This window comes from Enhydra lutris, unplaced genomic scaffold, assembly GCF_002288905.1.
Source record: "Enhydra lutris kenyoni isolate GAN:26980312 unplaced genomic scaffold, ASM228890v2 scaffoldscaffold23, whole genome shotgun sequence".
NCBI lineage: Eukaryota > Metazoa > Chordata > Mammalia > Carnivora > Mustelidae > Enhydra > Enhydra lutris.
The window spans coordinates 25,040,301-25,062,522 of NW_019154107.1; the positions used below are offsets into that span (position 1 = coordinate 25,040,301).

Genomic DNA, 22,222 nt, shown 5'->3' on the forward strand with positions numbered 1-22,222 from the left:
TCTAGTCCTGAATTATTTGTGTTAAGATTTATTTTAGGCAAAGAGAGAGAGAGAGCAAGAGAGATCGCACACATGCTCAATACGAATCCCAGGCAGACTCCCTGCTCAGCGCAAAGCTGACACAGGGCTCGATCCCACAACACCAAGATCACAACCTGAGCCGAAACCAAGAGTCGGACACTTACCTGAGCAACCCAGGTGCCCCACAGTCCTGAATTATTTTTTAAAATATTTTATTTATTTATTTGACAGACAGAGATCACAAGTAGGCAGAGAGGCAGGCAGAGAGAGAGAGGAGGAAGCAGGCTCCCTGCTGAGCAGAGAGCCCGATGCGGGGGCTCGATTCCAGGACCCTGAGATCATGACCTGAGCCGAAGGCAGAGGCTTTAACCCACTGAGCCACCCAGGTGCCCCCTGAATTATTTTTTAATTACAGAATTTAAATAATCTAATAACAGTTTCCTTTTTGGAAAACAGAACGTGAGCCACAATACAAGGTTGTCTCATAAACCCAACACATCCATTGTGCTGTCTTATGGGCAATAATTGGTCATCTTGCAGTTTTCTTCCCTTTGATCTTAGTTCCTTTTTAAGATATTCAAATGGATTACCTTTTTCAATTATCAATACATCATGATATGTGTGTGTTATGTACACATATACGTTCAGTTCAGGTTCTTGTCTAACAATGGTGCCTCTTTCATTCACTTCTACAATTCATGCCACATCACCCTTTGGTTCTGAGGGATGGGGAACCATAATTAGTATGCAGAAAAGAGAAGACATCTTTCTGTTGCTATTTAATGGCAAGTTCCAAATCAAACAACATGATTTCATTAATGGCAACTCACGAACCAACAGTGACACTGACCAGACTCTAAGTGTCTACGGGAGGACAGATTATCCTGTCCAGGGAAGGAGAAGGGAGAAAGGTTGATAAGCATTAGGCAAGAAAGATAAACATTCAGTGTCCTGCAACCAGTGGGCCTGGTCAGAAAGAGGAGCCGTGGGGTATTTTTCTTCTGCAATGTGTCTTTACAAAAGAACGAGCCTGAACATTTACATTGAGGGCTCGCATTTTCTCCAATATTTACTATATCATACATGTCACATTTTACAATTGCATTTTTCCCAGTGCCATGGGACTTACCTGCTTATCGAAAGCTACCCAGGATGGTGCATCACTTCCGATTCCTTTAGGAAATGCACTATATTTAGGCTTCAACTTTTGCCCGAAAAGCAGTTCTCCACCAATTCCGGGTTTATCTTCACTCACCAGCATGCTCACATTGTTGCAAAAGCCCCAATGTTGAGATTTGTGGAACTTCTCCTTTCCCACCTGCGAACGCAAGCCACAACATAAAATGGCTGAAGTTAGGCTTTCTGTCTTGCCCTATTTGTTTTTTAAAAGGTAAACACATCCCCCACGGTTTATTTTTCCCATTACAAAATGCACCTTCTAGTGGCAAATAATTATGATCCACCTTCATCCAGAAAGTTGGGTCACATTTTTAAATTCAATTCACTTTAGCAAATTCAAAACTTTGAAAAGCAATCAAGAAGAAACCCGATGCTCCATGCTATTTAAAATGGTTAAAAATAACAATTACTGCAAGTGAACATTTAGAACATTAGCTTGCTAATTGGTCTATTCTACTTATTTGCCAAGAAGGCAAACGGGGGGGGGGGGGGGGGGGGGAGGGCAGAAATCCTCTACTTCAGAGTGAAAATCTAACAGTCTTCCTACGTAAGTCTAAACGTTATTTGCACCAACACAGAAAATAAAATCTTTTCCTCATTAAAATGAATGTAACAGGAAATTTCTCAGAGCTGACATTCTCATCTTCATTTTAAAAACTTGCCTTTCCTTTTCCTCACTCCCCTCCTGTCTTTTCTGGGGATCTGGGCAGAGAGAGAAAAGCCTGGACGACGCTACCGAGGGTTGGCAAAGATGTGGGACGACGTCAGCTCGCGTGCTCTGCTGCAGGGAAGTAAAAGGGAGAGTCCCTCTGAGAAGAAATCCAGCAATACCCAGGAAAGTGAGAAGTGCAGATGCCGTCTGGCCTAGCAAGTCCATTTGCAAATATCCTTTGCCCCTGTGCACAAGGAACTAAATGTAAATAATAAATATATCTATAACAAATGTAAATAAATATTTATTGTGCTATATATCATACATGGTAAACACCCATCCACAGCCCTGAATAAAAAAAATAAAACTCCGATACAGCGAAGCCATCTCTTGCTCCCCTCCCTGCCTTGCCTGCGGGTAACCATTACCCTGAATTTGTCGCTGGAGTTTTAACATTTTTTGTCAGGGCAACCGTTTTTTGCAAAAGCATGACTCAGGGAATTCTGACCAGAGGTCTGAAAAGACCTCATTTCAAGGCAACCTATGAACAGCAGGAAATACTTGCCAATCTTCTATCTGATAAGGGGCTAATATCCAAAATATATAAAGAACTCCTACAACTCAAAAGCACAAACACAAACAATACAATGAGAAAACGAGCAGAGGGTCTGAACAGTTATTTTTCTAAAGACTTTTCACTCAGCATCAGGGAAATGGGAATCAAAAGCCCAGTGAGATATCACCTCACACCTGTGAGAATAGCTCCTGTTAAAAAAGACAAGACGTGGGGTGCCTGGGTGGCTCACTGGGTTAAGCCTCTGCCTTTGGCTCAGGTCATGATCTCGGGGTCCTGGGATCAAGCCCCGCGCGGCAGGCTCTCTGCTCAGCGCGGGGCCTGCCTCCCACTACCCCTCTGCCTGCCTCTCTGTCTACTTGTGATCTCTCTCTCTCTCTCTCTGTCAAATAAATAAATAAAATCTTGGAGCCCTCATGCCCTGTTGGTGGGAGTGGGAATTGGTACAGACATGGGGGAAGACAGTGTGGCGGTCCTGAAAATATTACAAACAGAACTACCTACCACACAATCCAGCAAGTCCTCTGGGTATTTATCCATAAAAATATTACTCAAAAAAATATATACACCTGTGTGTTCACTGCAGCATTATTTACAATAGCTTCTAAAACACGATAAAAACGTAAGTGTCTACCAACGAATCAATGGATAAAGAAAACACAAGATACACACACACACACAATTATTCAGCCATAAAAAAATGAATGAAACCTTGCCATTTGTGACAACATGGATGGACCTTGAAGGCATTAGGCTAAGTGAAATGAGACAGAGAAAGATAAATATCATCTGATCTCTTTTATATGTAGAATCTTAAAATCAAAAACAAAAAACAAACGAACAAACAAACGACAAAACACCACAGGCTCACAGATACTGAGAACAGATTGGCGGTTGTCACAGGTGGGGGTGGGAGGGAGAATGGGTGAGGGGGTCAAAAGGAATAATTATCTAGTTATAAAATAAGTCCTAGGATGTAATGTATAACATGGTTACCATAATTCACATTGTACTGTATTATTTGAAAGTCTCTAAGAGAGTAAATCTTAAAAGTTCTCATCAAGCACTGGGCGTTGTATGTAACTGATGAATTATTGCACACTACACCTGACACTAATGTACTATACGTTGGCTCATTGAATCTAAATTTTAAAAAGTTCTCATCATAAGAAAAATAATTTCTATGTGTGGTGGCAGATGCTAAGTAGACTTAATCATTTTGCAATATATACAAATACAGAAACATTTATATACCCAAAACTAATATAATGTGTCAATTATACCTCAATCAAAATAAAAAATACAATACTCAATGTTAGAAAGAAGAGAAAAAGAAAAGACCCAGTTTCCTCTTGTAAATGAAGGCAGCCTGGAATAATCAGGAAGGGCCTGAGCAGCCCCACGCATGGGAGACAAGGCCACAACAGCTACCCTGGGCAGATGAACAACCCAGCTCAAAGGCTATGACAGGGAGGCCAGAGGTGGTGGTTAAGATGGTGAGCTTCAGCCTGGCTCTGTCCCTTGGAGAAACCATTGTCATGACCGCTACCAAGCTCTGACTCCCCCTCCCCCACAACCCTGCCACTCATACACATTCAGGTTACCACAAGTCAATCCCAAATCACCAAAGCAAAGCAAAAATTGGGTTGGTTAAAATGAATGCTGGAGTAACACAGAATTGTGTAACACTGTTCCCTCTTTTGTTTTTTTTTTTTAAGCTTTTATTTATTTGAGAAAGAGAACAAGAGAGGGAGGGAGAACTTGAGTGGGGGAGGGTCAAAGATAGAAGCAGACTCCCTGCTAAGCAGTGACCCCCCGCCTCCACCCGCCCGGACTCAACCCTCGGGCTCCAGGATGACAACCTGAGTTGAAGGCAGTGCTTAACCAACTGAGCCACCCAGACACCCAACACCGTTCCCTCTTTTTTTTTTTTTTTAAGATTTTATTTATTTACTTGTCAGAGACAGAGGGAGAGTGAGTGAGCAAGCACAGGCAGACAGAGAGGCAGGCAGAGGCAGAGGGAGAAGCAGGCTCCCTGCCGAGCAAGGAGCCCGATGTGGGACTCGATCCCAGGACGCTGGGATCATGACCTGAGCCTGAGCCGAAGGCAGCTGCTTAACCAACTGAGCCACCCAGGTGTCCCCCGTTCCCTCTTTTAAAGCAAGTAATCTCAGAAGCTCCAAGGAGTTCCTGTGGCTGCTCCCTGCACATACCCACCGCCCCTTCAGCTCTTATGCCATTCTGCCTCGCATTGTGTATTACAACTGTTTGTGCATTCAGTCTTTGAAAAAATAAATAAATAAATAAAATAAAGCAAGTCCTTTCAGGCAATCACAAACTCACCTCAGGTCAAACCAACACACATTTCTTAAGCATCTACTGTATTCCAAGCTGTATGCCAGATTTACTAGTTAAAATAAGCATAAGACGCAGCCTCCACCCTGAAGAAGAAACCCACAGTCTTGCTGATGAGATACTATTCAGATCTAAGAAACAACTAGAAAACTAGAAAACAGTACAGGTACCATTTCTGACCACTCACTGTGAGCTAGACTCCAAAGGGCTTTCTGTACATTATCTCATTTCACCATCACCAAACTATCTGATAGGTTTTAGCATAGCCATTTTTACCAATGAGGAAACCAAAGTAGAGGGAAGTAGACTGGCACACCCACAGGGACGCTGGAACTAGTGAAGCCTGCCTCCGAACTTAGTTCATGTGAGCTTAAGCTCTGGTCAGCCAGGCTGGAGGAGCAGTGGTGAGGTCCCATGGGTAAATGAATTCTGTCCTGGGCAGGGAGGAACGGGATGAATCGGACAGCAGAGGACAGGTAAGGATGTTCGGGACAAGGTTACGCGTAATGCACAGCAGCTGAGCAGACAGCACCCAGCAGGAGGGGCAAGAGAGTAGTGAGTCTAATAAAAAAGGACAAGTTCAAGTTTGGAAAGAGGGTAAGACAGTAGAATACATAAGGAGGTCTATACTATGGAAAGCCTCACATTTAACTACTGTATACATCTAAAATAAAAATACAATAATCAAGAATCTCACCCCTGGATATATATCTCAGAGAAATTCTCACAGTAGTCAATAAGCAGTTAAATATGAGAATGTGTCATGGTATTTTGGGGAAGTGGAAGGTAATCTAGAGATCTGTGTTGATGAAATCAACAAGAAAATATGGTTTAATGGTGGATGTTAATTTCACCTCACTGCTTGAAGCAATAAACCAAGCACTAAACCAGATGCATTAGCTCAGGTTGCCACAACAAAATACCATATACTGGGTGGTTGAAACAACAGAAACTGGCTTCTCACTGTGTCCTCACAGGGTACTGAAACAGATAGCAAGCTCTCTGGTGTCTCTTCTTAAAAGGGCACTCATCTCTTCATGGGGACCCCACCCTCATGACCTCCTCTACACCTCATTACCTCCCAAGGCCCCATCTCCAAATACCTTCACACTGGGGGTTGAGGCTTCAACACAGGAATCTGGGGAGGGCACATTTCAGTCCATAGCACCAAATGTACATACAGCAACACAGATCCTTCAAACATTGTTGGTTGAAAAAAAAATGATTATCCATAATACATAATTACATTTCTATTTCTAAAAATACACACACACACACACACACACACACACACACACACACACACACACATAGTGTTACATATTTTGCAAGGACACATACAGGTTCCAGAATGTGCATCAGAGATATTTATATGGAAGCCTATATAAAGCAGTGAAAGAATGAGATTAAGGATAAGGACCAATATGGAATAAAAATACCTAAAACCAGAGATGGACCTTGCACAGGTCAATGACATAATGCCAGAAATAGACGAATATAATGAATTCACCTCTTTGTGCCAGACATTAAAAACCAACAAACAGGGATGCCTGGGTGGCTCAGTCGGTTAAGCGGCTGCCTTCAGCTCAGGTCATGATCCCAGCGTCCTGGGATTGAGTCCCACATCGGGCTCCTTGCTTGGCGGGGAGCCTGCTTCTCCCTCTGCCTCTGCCTGCCACTCTGCCTGCCTGTACTCTCTCTATCTCTCTGACAAATAAATAAATAAAATCTTTAAAACAAAAACAAAACCCAATAAACAAAGGTGGGTTGGAAAGAAATGTGAGAGGCAGGTAGACTTAGCGAGCTGTTAGTGCATAAGCAGGCACAAGATGAGAAAGGACAGCACAAGGGAGGCACAATGAGAATGGGAAGGAAGGGACATTCTAGATATAGAACAGGGGGCCTCGAACTATCTTTGAAGAAGGGCAAGTTGATGGTTTTCCCAAAATCGCTTCAGACTAATACCTTTCCAATATACAATAAAATTAATTATAAGAAATCGAAATAAATACAAAGACATACAAAGACTTACAAGCCCACTGATCACACCCTTGGATATCATAGCAATCTCAAATTGCCATATAAACTTCTAAAGACTCCCAGTGTCACACATGCATGCCACACTTTGAGTGGCACTGCCATAGCCACCATCAGGTGAAGAAACCAACATCTGATTGGATGTGTTATAGAAGGATGAGCGAGGGGAGGTGATTTGAAAGTTTCACGCAAGCCTCACTTCCACTTTGGAAGGGTTGGGGAACAGAAGATGAGAGAGGAAAAGCACTAAAAAGGATGAAGTAAGGGAACCTGGCTGGCTCAGTCACTTAAGCATCTGCCTTTGGATCAGGTCACGATCCCGGAGTCCCAGGATCAAGTCCCACGACACACTCCCTGCTCAGCAAGGAGTCTACTTCTGCCTCTGATCCTCCCTCTCATGCTCTCTCTCAAATAAATAAAGTTTTTTAAAAATTAAAAAATAAATATATAAAAAGGATGAAGGACTTCGTCAGCTGACCCCTTAGCCTACCTATTGACACAGCTCCTGGGCTCAGTTTCTCATTTCTGAAATTTCTGGTGGAGACCAAAACAGTAGATTAAACCTGAAGCACTTTCAGAGAGTCTAGTTCTTCCTTTCCACCACCAAGAAGCAAAAAGAAGAGGGAGAGGGTACAGGAGGAGTACCGGCTCTCTATCCCCAGAATGTACACATACACAACTACTATGAATTCTTGTTAGCACGTTTTTGTCCAGCTAGTGACAGTGACTAAGAATACCAAAAAACAGAGCCTTATATCTTAGATATATTTTTAAAATTTGAGACAGAGAGAGTGCTAGGGGCTAGAAGCAGAGGGAAAGGGAGAAACTTAAGCAGACTCCATGCTGAGTGCAGAGCACGAGGCAGGGCTCAATCTCACAACACTGAGATCACAACCCGAGCTGAAACCAAGAGTCCACTCCTAACCGACTGCACCTCCCAGACACCCCCAGAGCCTTTTGTTTTATTTTTAAATATTTAATTTATTTATCAGAGAGAGAATGCACAAGCAGGAGAGCAGCAGGCAGAGGGAGAATCAGGCTCCCCACTGAACAAGGAGCCAGATGCAGGACCCGATCCCAAGACCCTGGGATCATGACCACAGCCAAAGGCAGAGGCTTAACCCATTGAGCAACCCAGGCGTCCCAGAGCCTTTTATTTTATGACATAAGACCAACCAATGCTGTGAACATTGAGAAACTACAATACGTACATTCAGAAAATAGTTCAATCGAGTTCCTGTTAAATCCATCAGAATCCTAGAGGAAAACATAGGCAGTAACCTCTTCGATATCAGCCACAGCAACTTCTTTCAAGATAGTCTCCAAAGGCAAAGGAAACAAAAGAGAAAATGAACTTTTGGGACTTCATCAAGATCAAAAGCTTCTGCACAGCAAAGGAAATAGTCAACAAAACAAAGAGGCAACCTACGGAATGGGAGAAGATATTTGCAAATGACAGTACAGACAAAAGGTGGATATCCAGGATCTATAAAGAACTCCTCAAACTCAACACACACAAAACAGATAATCATATCAAAAAATGGGCAGAAGATATGAACAGACACTTCTCCAATGAAGACATACAAATGGCTATCAGACACATGAAAAAATGTTCATCATCACTAGCCACCAGGGAGATTCAAATTAAAACCACATTGAGATACCACCTTACACCAGTCAGAATGGCCAAAATTAGCAAGACAGGAAACAACGTGTTGGAGGGGATGTGGAGAAAGGGGAACCCTCTTGTGCTGTTGGTGGGAATGCAAGTTGGTGCAGCCTCTTTGGAGAACAGTGTGGAGATTCCTCAAGAAATTAAAAATAGAGCTTCCCTATGACCCTGCCATTGCACTACTGGGTATTTACCCCAAAGATACAGATGTAGTGAAAAGAGAGGCCATCTGTACCCCAATGTTTATAGCAGCAATGGCCACGATCGCCAAACTGTGGAAAGAACCAAGATGCCCTTCAACGGACGAATGGATAAGGAAGATGTGGTCCATATACACTATGGAGTATTATGCCTCCATCAGAAAGGATGAATACCCAACTTTTGTAGCAACATGGACGGGACTGGAAGAGATTATGCTGAGTGAAATAAGTCAAGCAGAGAGAGTCAATTATCATATGGTTTCACTTATTTGCGGAGCATAACAAATAACATGGAGGACATGGGGAGATGGAGAGGAGAAGGGAGTTGAGGGAAATTGGAAGAGGAGGTGAACCATGAGAGACTATGGACTCTGAAAAACAACCTGAGGGTCTTGAAGGGGCGGGGGGTGGGAAGTTGGGGAAACAAGGTGGTGGGTATTAGGGAGGGTACGTATTGCATAGAGCACTGGGTGTGGTGCAAAAACAATGAATACTGTTACGCTGAAAAGAAATTTAAAAAAAAAAATCGATGAGCAACGTCTCCATCCAAAGAGTACCAGCTACATACTTGTTAAATACTTCCAATTCTTTTGCTGAATACAATTAAATCGGCCAGACCTAACTCTTAAAAAGAATACTTTAAGTATGAAAGGAACTATTACTAAAATTTTTCCTAAAGTTGTGGCTTGTGGGTTGTAAATTCATACACTCAAACCCAAACACACACTTCCCTAAAGTTTAGTAATGCCGTTTTCTATGGTTATTCTCATCAACATAGCACACAAAATGCCATTTCTGCATTATCAGAGTGTTAATGGGAAATTTCAGTTCAAAACTGCATATATCAGAAACTAATTGCTTGAGGATTTGTTGGGTATGGTGTGAAAGTCCATAACGCACTTGTTTCAAATGTCTGCCCCTCCCAACGGGCACATGCACTTGACATTTGCTCATGTGATCTCTTAGGACCACTTGTTAACCAGTCCCTTGCCCCAGTGACTGCAATATGGTACTTAGTCTCAGTCCCAAACTGGGCAAAGGTCTTAGTGAATGACAAAGTGAGGAATATACAATCCCCAGAAACCGTGCTCCCTCCGTGTCTCAACTCCCTTGGTCCCACCGTGGCAGCCAGATCCCGACTCCCCTTGACGTTTCACTTCTCAAATTAATAGCGGATACCACCACCTCCTTCCCTGTTGCTAAAAATTAGAAGAGCAACTTTATCACACGCTCAGATTGATTACTGAATAATCAGTGAATTGTCAGGGCCACAACGGAAGCCATAAAGCTAAGACAAACTGAGAAGCAGCCTCTAGTCATTAGTATCGTGAGTTGTTTATCCATTTCTTTCTTTTTTTAACATCTTAATTTTATTTTTTTCAGTGTTCCAAGATTCATTGCTTATGCACCACACCCAGTTTTTAATCCATTTCTAATCTCTCCTTCAGAGTTCCGGCACATCAGTGTCTCGCTGTTTCTTTCTGGGCTGCCCGGAGAAGCCCAGATGCTTGACAACCACATGACAAAGTCAAGGAAGAGTGAGGTGCTTGTAAGAAACTGACAGCTCATTAGGGCCACCCTAAGCTGGAAGCCTATCTTCACGGATATGAATATCATTCTTGTGGCCCTAACAGCCAACGTGCCCAGCACCATTTTAAGTACTTTAAAAGCCTTCGATCCTCTTCATTTCAGAGCGAATCTCGGAGAATGCTTTGTCATTATTCCCATTTTGTAGATGAGGATACTCAGACACGTTGGGGGTGGGGGGGGTGGGGTGCGGGGTGGTTTAAGTCATTTGCCCAAGGTCACTCGGCTGCTGTGGGTGACTATTAAGTGCTTCGTCCAGAAGGCAAACTCAAGATGTTAGCCTTTAAACATGGGACCTTGTGCTGTTTTTGCCTGTTCAAGGAATGTGCTAGAACTCCCCTTGTTTACATCACCAAGGTTGAATTAACACTTTTTTAAAAATTTATTTGACAGACAGAGATCACAAGTAGGCAGAAAGGCAGGCAGAGAGAGAGGAGGAAGCAGAGTCCCCACTGAGCAGAGAGCCCGATGTAGGGCTAGATCCCAGGATGCTGGGATCATGACCTGAGCCGAAGGCAGAGGCTTTAACCCACTGAGCCACCCAGGCGCCCCTGAATTAACACTTTTAATTTGACAAATACACTAACGCAAATGACCACCAGGACCACCAACAGATGAGCTAAAGGGACCTAAACATTAATAGCAGTTTTCATCACCCCTGCCTCAAAACCAAAACACGTATTCGAGAGTGCTATAGAAAACCCTTCCCAGTTACCAACAATTACCGGAAACCTAAGGACTGAAGATAGCCAGTTCGAATTTCCTATATCCATGTACATTCTTGACAACTTACTTTTCTGCCTTTGGAGGTTAATGGAAAATAGGATATAGAATTACCTAAAATGATCATTCTCAGATATTCCTGCTTGATCAAGTTTGGGTCTAGTTTGCTTCTATTCCATGAATAGTTTTGGTGTTTTATTTTTTTCTCCTCCCTTCGTATCATATTTATTTTAGGAACACATTTTCTCTTTTCTTCTTTTCTGTACTTTTATAGAGCAAAAAAGTCACTCAGTAGATGCTATGAACCTCCCAGAGAAAATAACAACAAAATTGCCTCAGGTAGAGTGGGATCTTGGAGTGCATGAAAGCGCATGAAAGCTATCATTACTTATTAATAGAGCTAAATCACTCAAAAACAAAGCCCAAATGTAAAAATAAAAAAGCCAAGTTAAAGTAACCTTCAAACATTTTTTTTCAGCTAATTTTCTTCTCTTTCCAAACCTAAGCTGGAAAATTGTTGTGCTCATGATTCTCAGCCATCAGCTCAATATAATAGTGAGATTACTTTAGTATATTTAATAATGTATTTAAATCAGTAGAGTGGAAGATAAAGGTCAATAAGATCTAAAGAAATGTGCAGCCCCTTCCTCAAAAAACTGATTTTTTTTTTCTCTAAATAATTCAGTTCAAAGCACCAATCAATAAAAAGAATTCTAAAGGCTTTCCCAGCAGTCAGTTAAAATCACTGGCTGATTATAGCTGATCAGTACATCCTACCCAAATTGCTTCTCCCTTGCCTATCTCCATTTAGAAGCCAGAAAAGCCAAAACACTCCACTTATTTCCTTAGCCTCCTTTTCAGAAGTCTGTTCTGGGATTCTGGAAAAGGCTTTTGTCCCCTTGAGCCAAGGGACAAGTGCAAGTGACACTCTCCCTAACTCATCCCTTTTTGCCTTGAGATGCATACATGATGCCTAGAGCTGCAGCAGCCACCTTGGGATCATGGTGAGGATACCAGAAATGGTGACTCAAAAGTTGAGCCTTTAAATGTGTGCCAGTAGCCACTGACCTCCAGACTTCTGGCTCAGTGAAAAAAAAAAAATAAATCCCTGCTTCTTTAAGCCTCTATTGGTCAGGTATTCCATTATTCACAGTAGAAAGCATAACATACTAATGCATTTAGTTTCTAAAAGCTGTGCTTGACTGCTGTAGGTTTTTTGTGTTTTTTTTTTTTTTTTTAACGGAGTAAGAGGAGTAAGTGACCTAATGGGTAATTTTCTTTATACATTGACAAAAAAAAAGTCTCTTCTCAAACTCTGAGCACAACAAATATTAGTAAAATTTATCACCTTCACTGAACTAAGGGATCTAGCTGGAATTAATTCTTGAATTTATGAAGAGCAGCCACTGGTTCACTGAGAAGACTGAAAGAATGAAAAATATAAAGGCAGGTGTGAGGGGTATACACACGGGCAATGTACCTGGAGACGGAAACCAGGAGTTCATGACCTGACCTGGTACCTCAAGGTAAAACAAGAGAGTTGTTCAGGGAATGGAGGTTCATGAATGCATGGGTGCGGGTGTGTGCATGCGTCTGCATGCTAGGGGTAGAACGCTGACTTGAGCGCCCAACCCCCAAGTTCAACACTCCTATAATAACACACCAGCTAGCACAGCATCTGATGCAAGCTGAGGGTCAAAGAAGATGGCACCAAAAAACAAAGTGCTTGCAACACAGACTTCCCTCCTTCCCCCAGCAGTCTGGGGGTAATAGCCATGGATTCAAAAATGATGGGTTAGAGTAGAGGGCTGAGATACAAGGGAAGCACACCTTCCAGCTAGACTTGGTGAACTGCTAAAGACTTTCAGGGGCAGAGGCAGATGTGTCCCCTAGCTGTGAGGACAGTGGATGACAGAGGTCCAAGGGTGGGAGGGGGTAGTGATTGTGCAATTATGCTGAGTGTGTTTTGGGACTAGAATCTGAAAATCTGCATCAGTAGTCCCTGACCCACAAAAGCAAAGACTGAAGCAAAAATTATAATCCAATACTTGTAACAATAATATTGAGAAGTGGGAAAGGTATAGGGACCTAAACAGAAGCGAGGTTTCCGTGCTTCGTTTGAAGTAGTAGAAGGCTGATAGCTACAGACCACAGTCTATATAAATCATCCATATATACTGTAAGAGCCAGGACAACCACTATGTAACTATACTAAGAGAAATCCTCAACATAGTGATTTGACAATTCTATCTATCATGTAACTGTCACCACAGTGTGGTCACCATACAAGGTTATCACAGTATAATTTTTTTAAGATTTTATTTATTTATTTGACAGAGACAGGGAGTGAGAGAACACAGGCAGAAGGAGCAGCAGAGGGAGAGGGAGAAGCAGGCCTTCTACTAAGCAGGGACCGCAATGTGGGTGCTCGATCCCAGGACACTGGGATCATGATAGGAGCCGAAGGTAGATGCTTAACTGACTGAGCCACCCAGGCGTCGCAATCATCACAGTATTATTGACTATATTCTCTATGCTCTACTTTTCATCCCTGTGCATTATTTATTTTACAACTGGAAATTTATACCACTTAGTCACTATACTGAACACCAGAAACTAATATAACATTGCATGTCAATTATACTTCATAATCAAAAAAATTTTTAAGCATATACTCTCCAAAACACTATAAATAAATCAAGATGGAAACCTAACAACAACAACAAAAAAGTTCCAGTATCCCATGGGAAGAGCAGAAAAAAGAAACAGAGGAAAGAAACAGAAAACAGAAATAATATATCAGACATAATCATTAACACACCAAAAACCACCTTGTATGTAAATGACCTAAGTACATTAATCAAAAGGCAGAGATTTGCAGAGTGAATTTATAAAGCATGACCAACTACACGCTGATCACAGGGAACTCACTTCAAATTCAAGGACAGAAATCAGTTAAAAGTAAAGATATGAAAAAGATACGCCAGGCAAATACTAATTTAAAAAAAGCAAAAGTGGCTCTATCAGTAACTGATACACTAGACTTCAGAGCAAAGAAAATTACTAGAGCAAATAGAGCCTTTATACAATGATAAAAGAATCAATCAACCAGAAAGACACAACAAACTTAAATGTGTATGCACCAAATGACAAAACGTCAAAATATATGAAGCAAAACCAGTAAAGTTAAGGGAGAAATAGACAAATCCACAATTACAGTTGGGGACTTCAACAAACCTCTGGGCAACCAACACATGTAACCAACAGATCCTAATTGACTTATATAGAACCCTCTACCCAACAAGAGCAGAATACATATTCTTTTCAAGTGTGTGTGGAACAATAACCAATTTAGACCATACTCCAGACCATAAAAGCAACTTTGACAAATTCAAAAGAATTAAGATCATACAGATTGTATTTGATGATAATGGCAATGAACTAGAAATTAATAACAGAAGGACAACAGGAAAAACCTCCAAATGTTTGGAAATCAAACAACACAATTTTCAACTGTATATGTGTCAAGAAGGAAAGCTCAGAAATTTTTTTAAAAATAGGTAGAATGGAAAGAAAATGAAAATACAACATATCAAAATATGTGGAATGCACCTAAAACAGTAGGGGGAAATTTGCACTAAATACCTACATTAGAAATAAGGAAAGGGGACACCCAGGTGGTCCAGTCAGTTAAGCGGCCGGCTTTTGGTTTCAGCTCAAGTCGTGATCTCAGGGTCGTGGGATCCAGCCCCATGTCAGGCTCCATGCTCAGTGAAGAGTCTGCTTGAGGTTCTCTCTCTCTCTCCCTCTGCCCTTGCCCCTCAACACTGCTCTCTCACTCTCTCTGTCTAGAAAATAAGTAAATCTTAAAAAAAAAAAAAAGAAATGAGGAGAGGTCTCAAATCAATCCCCTATGTTCCTACTTAGAAAAAGAAGAGTAAAATAAATTTTTTAAAAAGCACAAAGAAGGAAATAATAAAGATTAGAGCATAAACCAGCAAAATTGAAAAAAAAAGTAAAACTGAGAAACTCAAACACAAAATTTGTTCTTCAAAAAATACATATTCATTAATCTCTAGCAAGACTGAAAAAGCTTTTAAAAAGAGTTAAGATACAAATCACCAATATCAGAAATGAAATAGGATATTTTAATAGATGCCATAGCCATTAAAAAGATAGTAAGGGAACACTCTGACCAACTTTACACACATAAATTGAACAACTTAAAAAAAGTGAACAAATTTCTCAAAACCACAAACTCCCAAAGTTCAGCCAAGATGAAATAATCTGAAGAGTAACCTTTAAAGAACCTGAATTTACAACTAAAAGCCAAAAAGAAATCCCTATGCCCAGCCGGCTTTACTGGAGAATTTTGCCCAATATTTAAATAAGAATTAACACCAAGTTTATGCAGTCTCTTCCTGAAAATAAAGAGGAGGGAACTCTCCCCAGCTTACTTTATTAAGTCAATATTATCTTGATACCAAACCATAGAAGACAGTTCAAAATCAGAAAACTACAGACCAAAATCTCTCTTGAACATAGATGGAAAAATCCTCCACAAAAAAATTAGCAAATTGAATCTGGCACTGTATGAAAAGAATTATACACTATGACCACCTGAGGTTTATTATGCAAGACTAGGTCAACATTTCAAAATCAATGTAATTTACCATATCAACAAATGGAGAAGAAAACTTAAATGATCATATCAAGTAATACAAGTTAAACACATTTGTTACATGCAACACCCATTCGTGTTAAAGACCCCCAAATAATTAAGAATATAGGGGAACTACTTGATAAAGATCATCTACCAAAAATCTATAGCTAACCTCACACTTAATAGTGAAAGACTAAATGCTCTCCCAAAATCAGGAACAAAGCAAGAATGTCTGTTCTACTCATTCAACACATTATTAGAAGTTCTACCCACCACGGGAAGCCAAGAAACATAAATTAAAGGGATACAAACTGGAAAGGAAGAAAAAGCACTATCTCTATTTATAGGTTTCAAGATTCTTTATATAAAAAAATTTCATAGGATCTACCAAAAAAAAAAAAAAATCCTACAACTAGTAATTGAGTTCAGCAGGGTCACAGGATGCAAGATCAACACACAGAAGTCCATCACACTTCTATGTACTAACAATGAACACGTGAGACTGAAATTTAAAACATGATGTCATTTATAATCATTCCAAAGAAAATGAAATTTTTGAAACATATACAGGATCTGTGAGCTGAAAATTACAAAATGCTAATTTAAAAAATCAAAAATGACCTAAAGAAATAGAGACCCACATCATGCTCAAGGGTTGGAAGATTCTACATAGTAAAGATGCCGATTCTTCTCCAAAAGGATCTAGAGGTCTAATGCAATTCCTATCAATATCCCAGCAAAGTTACCTGTAGACATAGACAAGCTGATTCTAAAATTTGTATGGAAGGTACAGGCCCTAGACAAAGAAGAATCTTGAGAAAGAAGACTGAAGTGGAAGGAATCACTGTACCTGATATTAAGGTTTATGATATTACTATAGTAATAAAAACAGTTTGGTATTGGCAGAAAGACAGATACAAAGACCAACAGAACAGAATAGACACCAAAAATACCACTCAAAAATGCTCAAACCAGTGGTACCTGGGTGGCTCAGGGGGTTAAGCCTCTCCCTTCGGCTCAGGTCATGATCCCAGCGTCCTGGGATCAAGCCCGGCATCGGGCTCTCTGCTCAGTGGGGAGCCTGCTTCCCCCTCTCTGTCTGTCTGTCTGCCTACTTGTGATCTCTCTCTCTCTCTCTCTCTGTGTATCAAATAAATAAAATCTTTAAAATAAATAAATAAATTTTTAAAAAAATGCTCAAGTGAGTTTTTACAAAGGTACAAAAGCAATTCTGTAGAGGAAGGATAGCATTTTCAACAAATGGATAGTCACAGACAAAATCAAATGGATCCTGACCTAAATATCACACCTTACATAAAAAAAAAAAAAAAAAACAACTCAAAATGGATCACAGACTTGAACATAAAATGTAAAACTATAAAAATTTTAGGAAAAAAACTTCAGTCTCTAGAGCTGGGCAGAGAGTTCTTAGACTTAACGTCAAAAGCACGATCCATAAAAGGAAAAATTGATAAATTGGACCTCAACAAAATTAGAAACTTTTTTGCTATGCAAAAGACAGTTAACAGGATGAGAAGACGAGCTACAGACTGGGAGAAAATATGTGCAAATCACATCTTAGCTGAAGGGCTAGTATCTAGAATATATAAAGAATTCTCAAAGCTCCACAGTAAAAACACAGTCCAATTAGAAACAGGCAAAAGACATAAACAGACATTTCACCAAGGTGGATATACAGATGGCAAATAAGCACATGAAAAGAGATGCGACACATACATAAGCCATCAGAGAAATGACAGTTAAACCCACAATAAGATGTCACTACATACCTATTGGCTAAAATAAAAAATAGTGACAATACTAAATGCTGACTAGGACGTGGACAAACTAGATCATTCACACACTGCTCTGGGGAATGTAAAATGGTATATTCGCTCTCACAAATAGCTTGGTAGGCTTTTTTTTTCCTTTTTTTTTTTTTTTAAACTAAACATGCAGGGGCATCACAGTGCCTCAGTCAGTTGAACATCTAACTCTTGGTTTTGGCTCAGGTCATGATCTCATGGGTCGTGGGATCGAGCCCCTCGTTGGGGCCCTGCACTCAGTGTGTGGTCTGCTTGAGATTCTCTCTCTGCCCCTCACCCCCCATTCATACTTTCTCTATCTTGCTCTCTGAAATAAATAAAATCTTTTCAAAAAAATTAACATGCAATCACCATTATGATCCAGCAGCGGCACTCTTGGACATTCATCTTGGAAAATCAAAGCACGTGTCCACATAAAAACCTGTATGTGAATGCCCATAGCGGCTGCATCCTTCGCAGCCAAAAACTAGCAACAGCCCAGATGTTCCCCAGCAAGTGAACAGTGAAACAAACTGTGGCACATACATGGACTACTACTCAGCAATAAAAATGAATGAACAACTGATATGGACAATTAGCTAGATAAGCCATCAAAAAATTAAGTCAAGTAAAAAATAATAATCCCAAGAGGTACATACTGTATAATTCCATTTCATGCAATATCTTCAAAGTAATGAAAATTGAGGGGGGGGGGACCCAGGCTGGCTCAGTAAGTTTAGCACCTGACTTTTGATTTTGGCTCAGGTCATGATCTCAGGATCATGGGATCCAGCCCTGCGATGGGCTCCACGCTAAGTGGGGAGTCTGCTTGTCCCTCTTGCTCTGCTTCTCCCCCCCACTTGTAGTCTCTCACTCAAATAAATTAATAAATAAAATCTTCTTAAAAAGTTTTAGAAATGGAGCACAGATTAGGGGTTGCCAGGAATCAGAGACACAGGGAGGGGGCAGTTGATAGGAAGGAGGTGGAAGGGGTTATAAAAGATAAACAGGATGGATCCTTGTGGTGCTGGAACAGATCTGTATCTTCACTGTCAGGGTGACAACAGCAACCCACACATGTGATAAACCATTTAGACTAAAAGCACACACGCAAATGAGTATAAGTAAAGCTGGGGGTGGTGCCTGGGTGGCTCAGTGGGTTAAGCCTCTGCCTTCAGCTTGGGTCACGATCTCAGGGTCCTGGGATAGAGCCCCGAGTCGGGTTCTCTGCTCAGCGGGGAGTCTGCTCCCCCCCCCTTCTCTCTCTGCCTGCCTCTCTGCCTACTTGTGATCTCTGTCAAATAAATAAACAAAATCTTAAAAAAAAAAAAAAAGCTGCGGAAACCTTAATGGGATCAGTGGATTATATTAATGTTAATATCCTGGTTGTGCTATTCTACTAGTTTTGCAAAATGGTACCAATGGGAAACTGAGTAAAGTGTACACAGGTTCGCTCTGTATTATTCCTTAGAACTACACATGAAAACATAATTTCCTCCATAAAAATTTCAATTAACAGTAAAAGGCAAGAGTGGGTCTACTTTCCTTGATAAACCAGGAGACAGTCCACACAGGGCCCTTGGATAATGTATGAAGTTATGAATGGAAACGCAGATGAGCCATAAATGACTCACAACAATAAGATGGAAATAGTCCTAAAAATGATAAAACAAACATCAAGTTGCCAAACTTGGCTGCCGAAGAAAAGGTAGTCTAAATCAACCATAAGCCAAGTGAACGGACCTGTTCTGCCCCAGATCTCTAACCGTTGTGACCATCCCCTCCTTGGGGATGCCAAATACATAGTTAGGAAAGCAAAAAGTTCTTTTGGCCCTCAGCTGGCCAAGCTGGGCCCTTAGTCACACAGGAATTGCTAGGTTGAATTCAGGCATCCTGGGGCCTGGCTAATGAGGGACTGAAAATGCCTAGTTCCCCTTCCTTTTGCTTTGGGGACCCCCCTCCCCACTCAGAGTTGGCTCTGCCCTTTCTACAACTATACTAACAGAATCAACTCGGGGAATGTCCCAAGAAATCCCTTTATGTCTGCACATGTGCGTGTCTAGCATCCTGTCGTCGGGAGGCTGGTCTCTTAAGGGGGTCCTGCCTCATCAAGGCTCAGAGAACAGTGTGCTACTTCCACAAAGAGCCAAACTGGATGTCAACAAGGAGAAGAGAACTGTCCCTCTGCATGGCACAGTAGGCCACAGGAGAGGCTTGGGGTCATCACTTGTACGTGGCCTCTCTGAGCTATCCTGGCGGCTTGGTGTAAGCCTTGCATCCTGACAGGCTTATAACCTATTTAAGCCTCAGAAGCAAATGAGTTTCTTCCTCTCTTGGAGTCACCGTTGCTACCCTAAGAACTACTCTGCTGCATGGCAGCAGGGGAAGACACAGGCAAAAACCCAGTTCCAGAGAGGATTTTCCCCAACTGTGTTTATCCCCCCCCTAGTTTTGAGGCATGGCTGCTACAGGCAGACAGAGGTTAGCAAACAGGAACCTATTAGGAGCCTGCCCCGGGGAAGGAAAGGCAACCCAGAGAGCCATCAATCACAGTTTCCCAGTTGGCGGAGGAATGTCACAAAACAGCATGTAAAGAACGCAAAACACAACACGGGCAACCAGTCAGTAAGGGGATGAACTGGGCGGTCTGGACAATATAGGCATGTTCAAGGTTCTGTAGCCAGACAGAGGGATCCTGCTGTCATGATCAGGGAAGGCTTGAATGAGAAGGGGAGTGTAGAGCTGCCCTCCGAGGGAAGACTAAGATCTAGATGGGGACAGGGAAAAGCACGAAAATGCCGTCAGGAAGATGACAGGTAAACTCATAATTGAGTGGTTTAATAATGGAGTCCAAAATATATTCAAAGGACAGACAGCGAGTATATGTTGGTTTCATGGGGGTATAAGGCTTGTTTTCTATTACGGAAAAAGAAAACTGCTAAGAAAGAAGAGTATCGCTTGATTTTTTACAATGGCGGTATACTCATGTATTACCTATATATTAAAAAAGGCAAACAAAAATGTTTTAAAGGAAGGGATGCTAGGGTACCTGAGTGGCTCAGTAGGTTAAGCATCAGACTCTCTTTTTTTTCTTTTAAAGATATGATTTGTTTATTTGAGATAAAATTTGAGAGAGAGAGTGAGCACGCACAAGCAGGGGGAGCAGCAGGCAGAGGGAGAGGGAGAAGCAGGCTCTCCACTGAGCAGGGAGCCCAACGCAGGCCTCAGTCCTGGAACTCCGGGATCATGACCTGAGCTGAAAGCAGACCCCCAACCGATGGAGCCACTCAGGCACCCCTAAGTGTCAGACTCTTGATTTTGGCTCAGGTCATGATCTCAGGGTCAAGGGACTGAGAGCCCCACGTCGGGATCCAAGCTGAGTGTGGAGCCTGCTTGGGGTTCTTTCTCTTCCTCTCCCTCTGCCCCTCCCCCATTCATTTTCTCTCTCTTTCTCTCTCTCTCAAACAACGAAATGCTAAAGCTGAGGAGGCATCTAGACTCACAGGTCTTGAGTCTGTGGCTGGTGTGGCAGACAAACTTTTTAGTTCCCAAAAGTCATTATTTACTTTCTTTTGTGTTTCCCGGCTCCAAAAACAGATGGTGAAAAATCAAGTTCCCAATACCCCTTTAGCAGAGGAGAGCCACACAACTCAATTTTAACCAATAAGATATAAACGGGAAATCTACTGAGGGCCTGGAAAACACTTCATTTTTTTTTAACTTTTTTATTTCTTTTCAGCGTAACAGTATTCATTGTTTTTGCACCACACCCAGTGCTCCACGCAATCTGTGCCCTCCCTAATACCCACCACCTGGTTCCCCCAACCTCCCACCCCCCAACACTTCATTTTTGATATAAGAGCCTTTTCACCTCCCTCTCCTTCCTACTTGTCTTGAACATGGTTATGAGATGTGATGTCTGGAACTGAGGCAACCACCTTACAACCATGAGGCCACAGACCTAAGAATGAAAAGCCAGCATTCTCATGATAGCAGAATGGAGAGAGAAAAAGAGTCTGAGTCTTTTATGACATTCATCAGCCACTGCTTAAACCTGAAACTGCCACACCTCTAGAGTTCTTCTGAGGAGAATATCAATCGGGCTTAAGCCACTGTTAGCCAGGCATACTGTTACTTACAGCCAAAAGTATCTATCCTAAGTGACATAGCTGTAAAGTTAGGGACAGAAGGCAAAAGTGACCAATGTTAGCTGTGTTTGATCCCCAAACAACCAAAGTGACTCCAACTTCTGAACCCCAAATTAACATTTAGGAATGGCAATGGAATAACATCCAAAGTATGAATGACAGCTTCAAGAACTGGCCCAGTCTGCACTAATGGGATTTCAAGGACATTTCAATAGCTACTGGAAACAAGTAACAAAATCCTTTCAGTCAAAACCATCCCATGACCCTGGCACGAGAGACACCTCTTGTTTGCCTAGCGATTCCGCACCACCAACTCCTTTTTTTTTTTTTTAAGATTTTATTTATTTATTTGATGGACAGAGACCACAAATAGGCAGAGAGGCAGGCAGAGACAGAGAGAGGGGGAAGCAGGATCCCCGCTCAGCAGGGAGCCTGGTGCGGGGCTCGATCCCAGGACCCTAGGATCACAACCCGAGCAGAAGGCAGAGTCTTTAACCCACTGAGCGAACCCAGGCACCCCACACCAACTCCTTTCTTTGGCTATTTATTTTCCAACAGCTTTATTGAGGTATAATTTATATATTTTTAAGTTCACCCATTTAAAAT

At 41.6% G+C, this 22,222-nt stretch overlaps 1 protein-coding gene across 1 annotated transcript in view; it reads right to left on the reverse strand.

Moving 5' to 3' along the window:
* LOC111150497 (EF-hand domain containing 2) overlaps nt 1-22,222 on the reverse strand; it is a 188,316-nt gene that overhangs the window by 156,750 nt on the left and 9,344 nt on the right. The window contains exon 2 of the mRNA XM_022507976.1: nt 1,151-1,339. Within this exon, the coding sequence (XP_022363684.1) occupies nt 1,151-1,339 (189 nt within the window). The remainder of the gene's footprint in view (nt 1-1,150; nt 1,340-22,222) is intronic.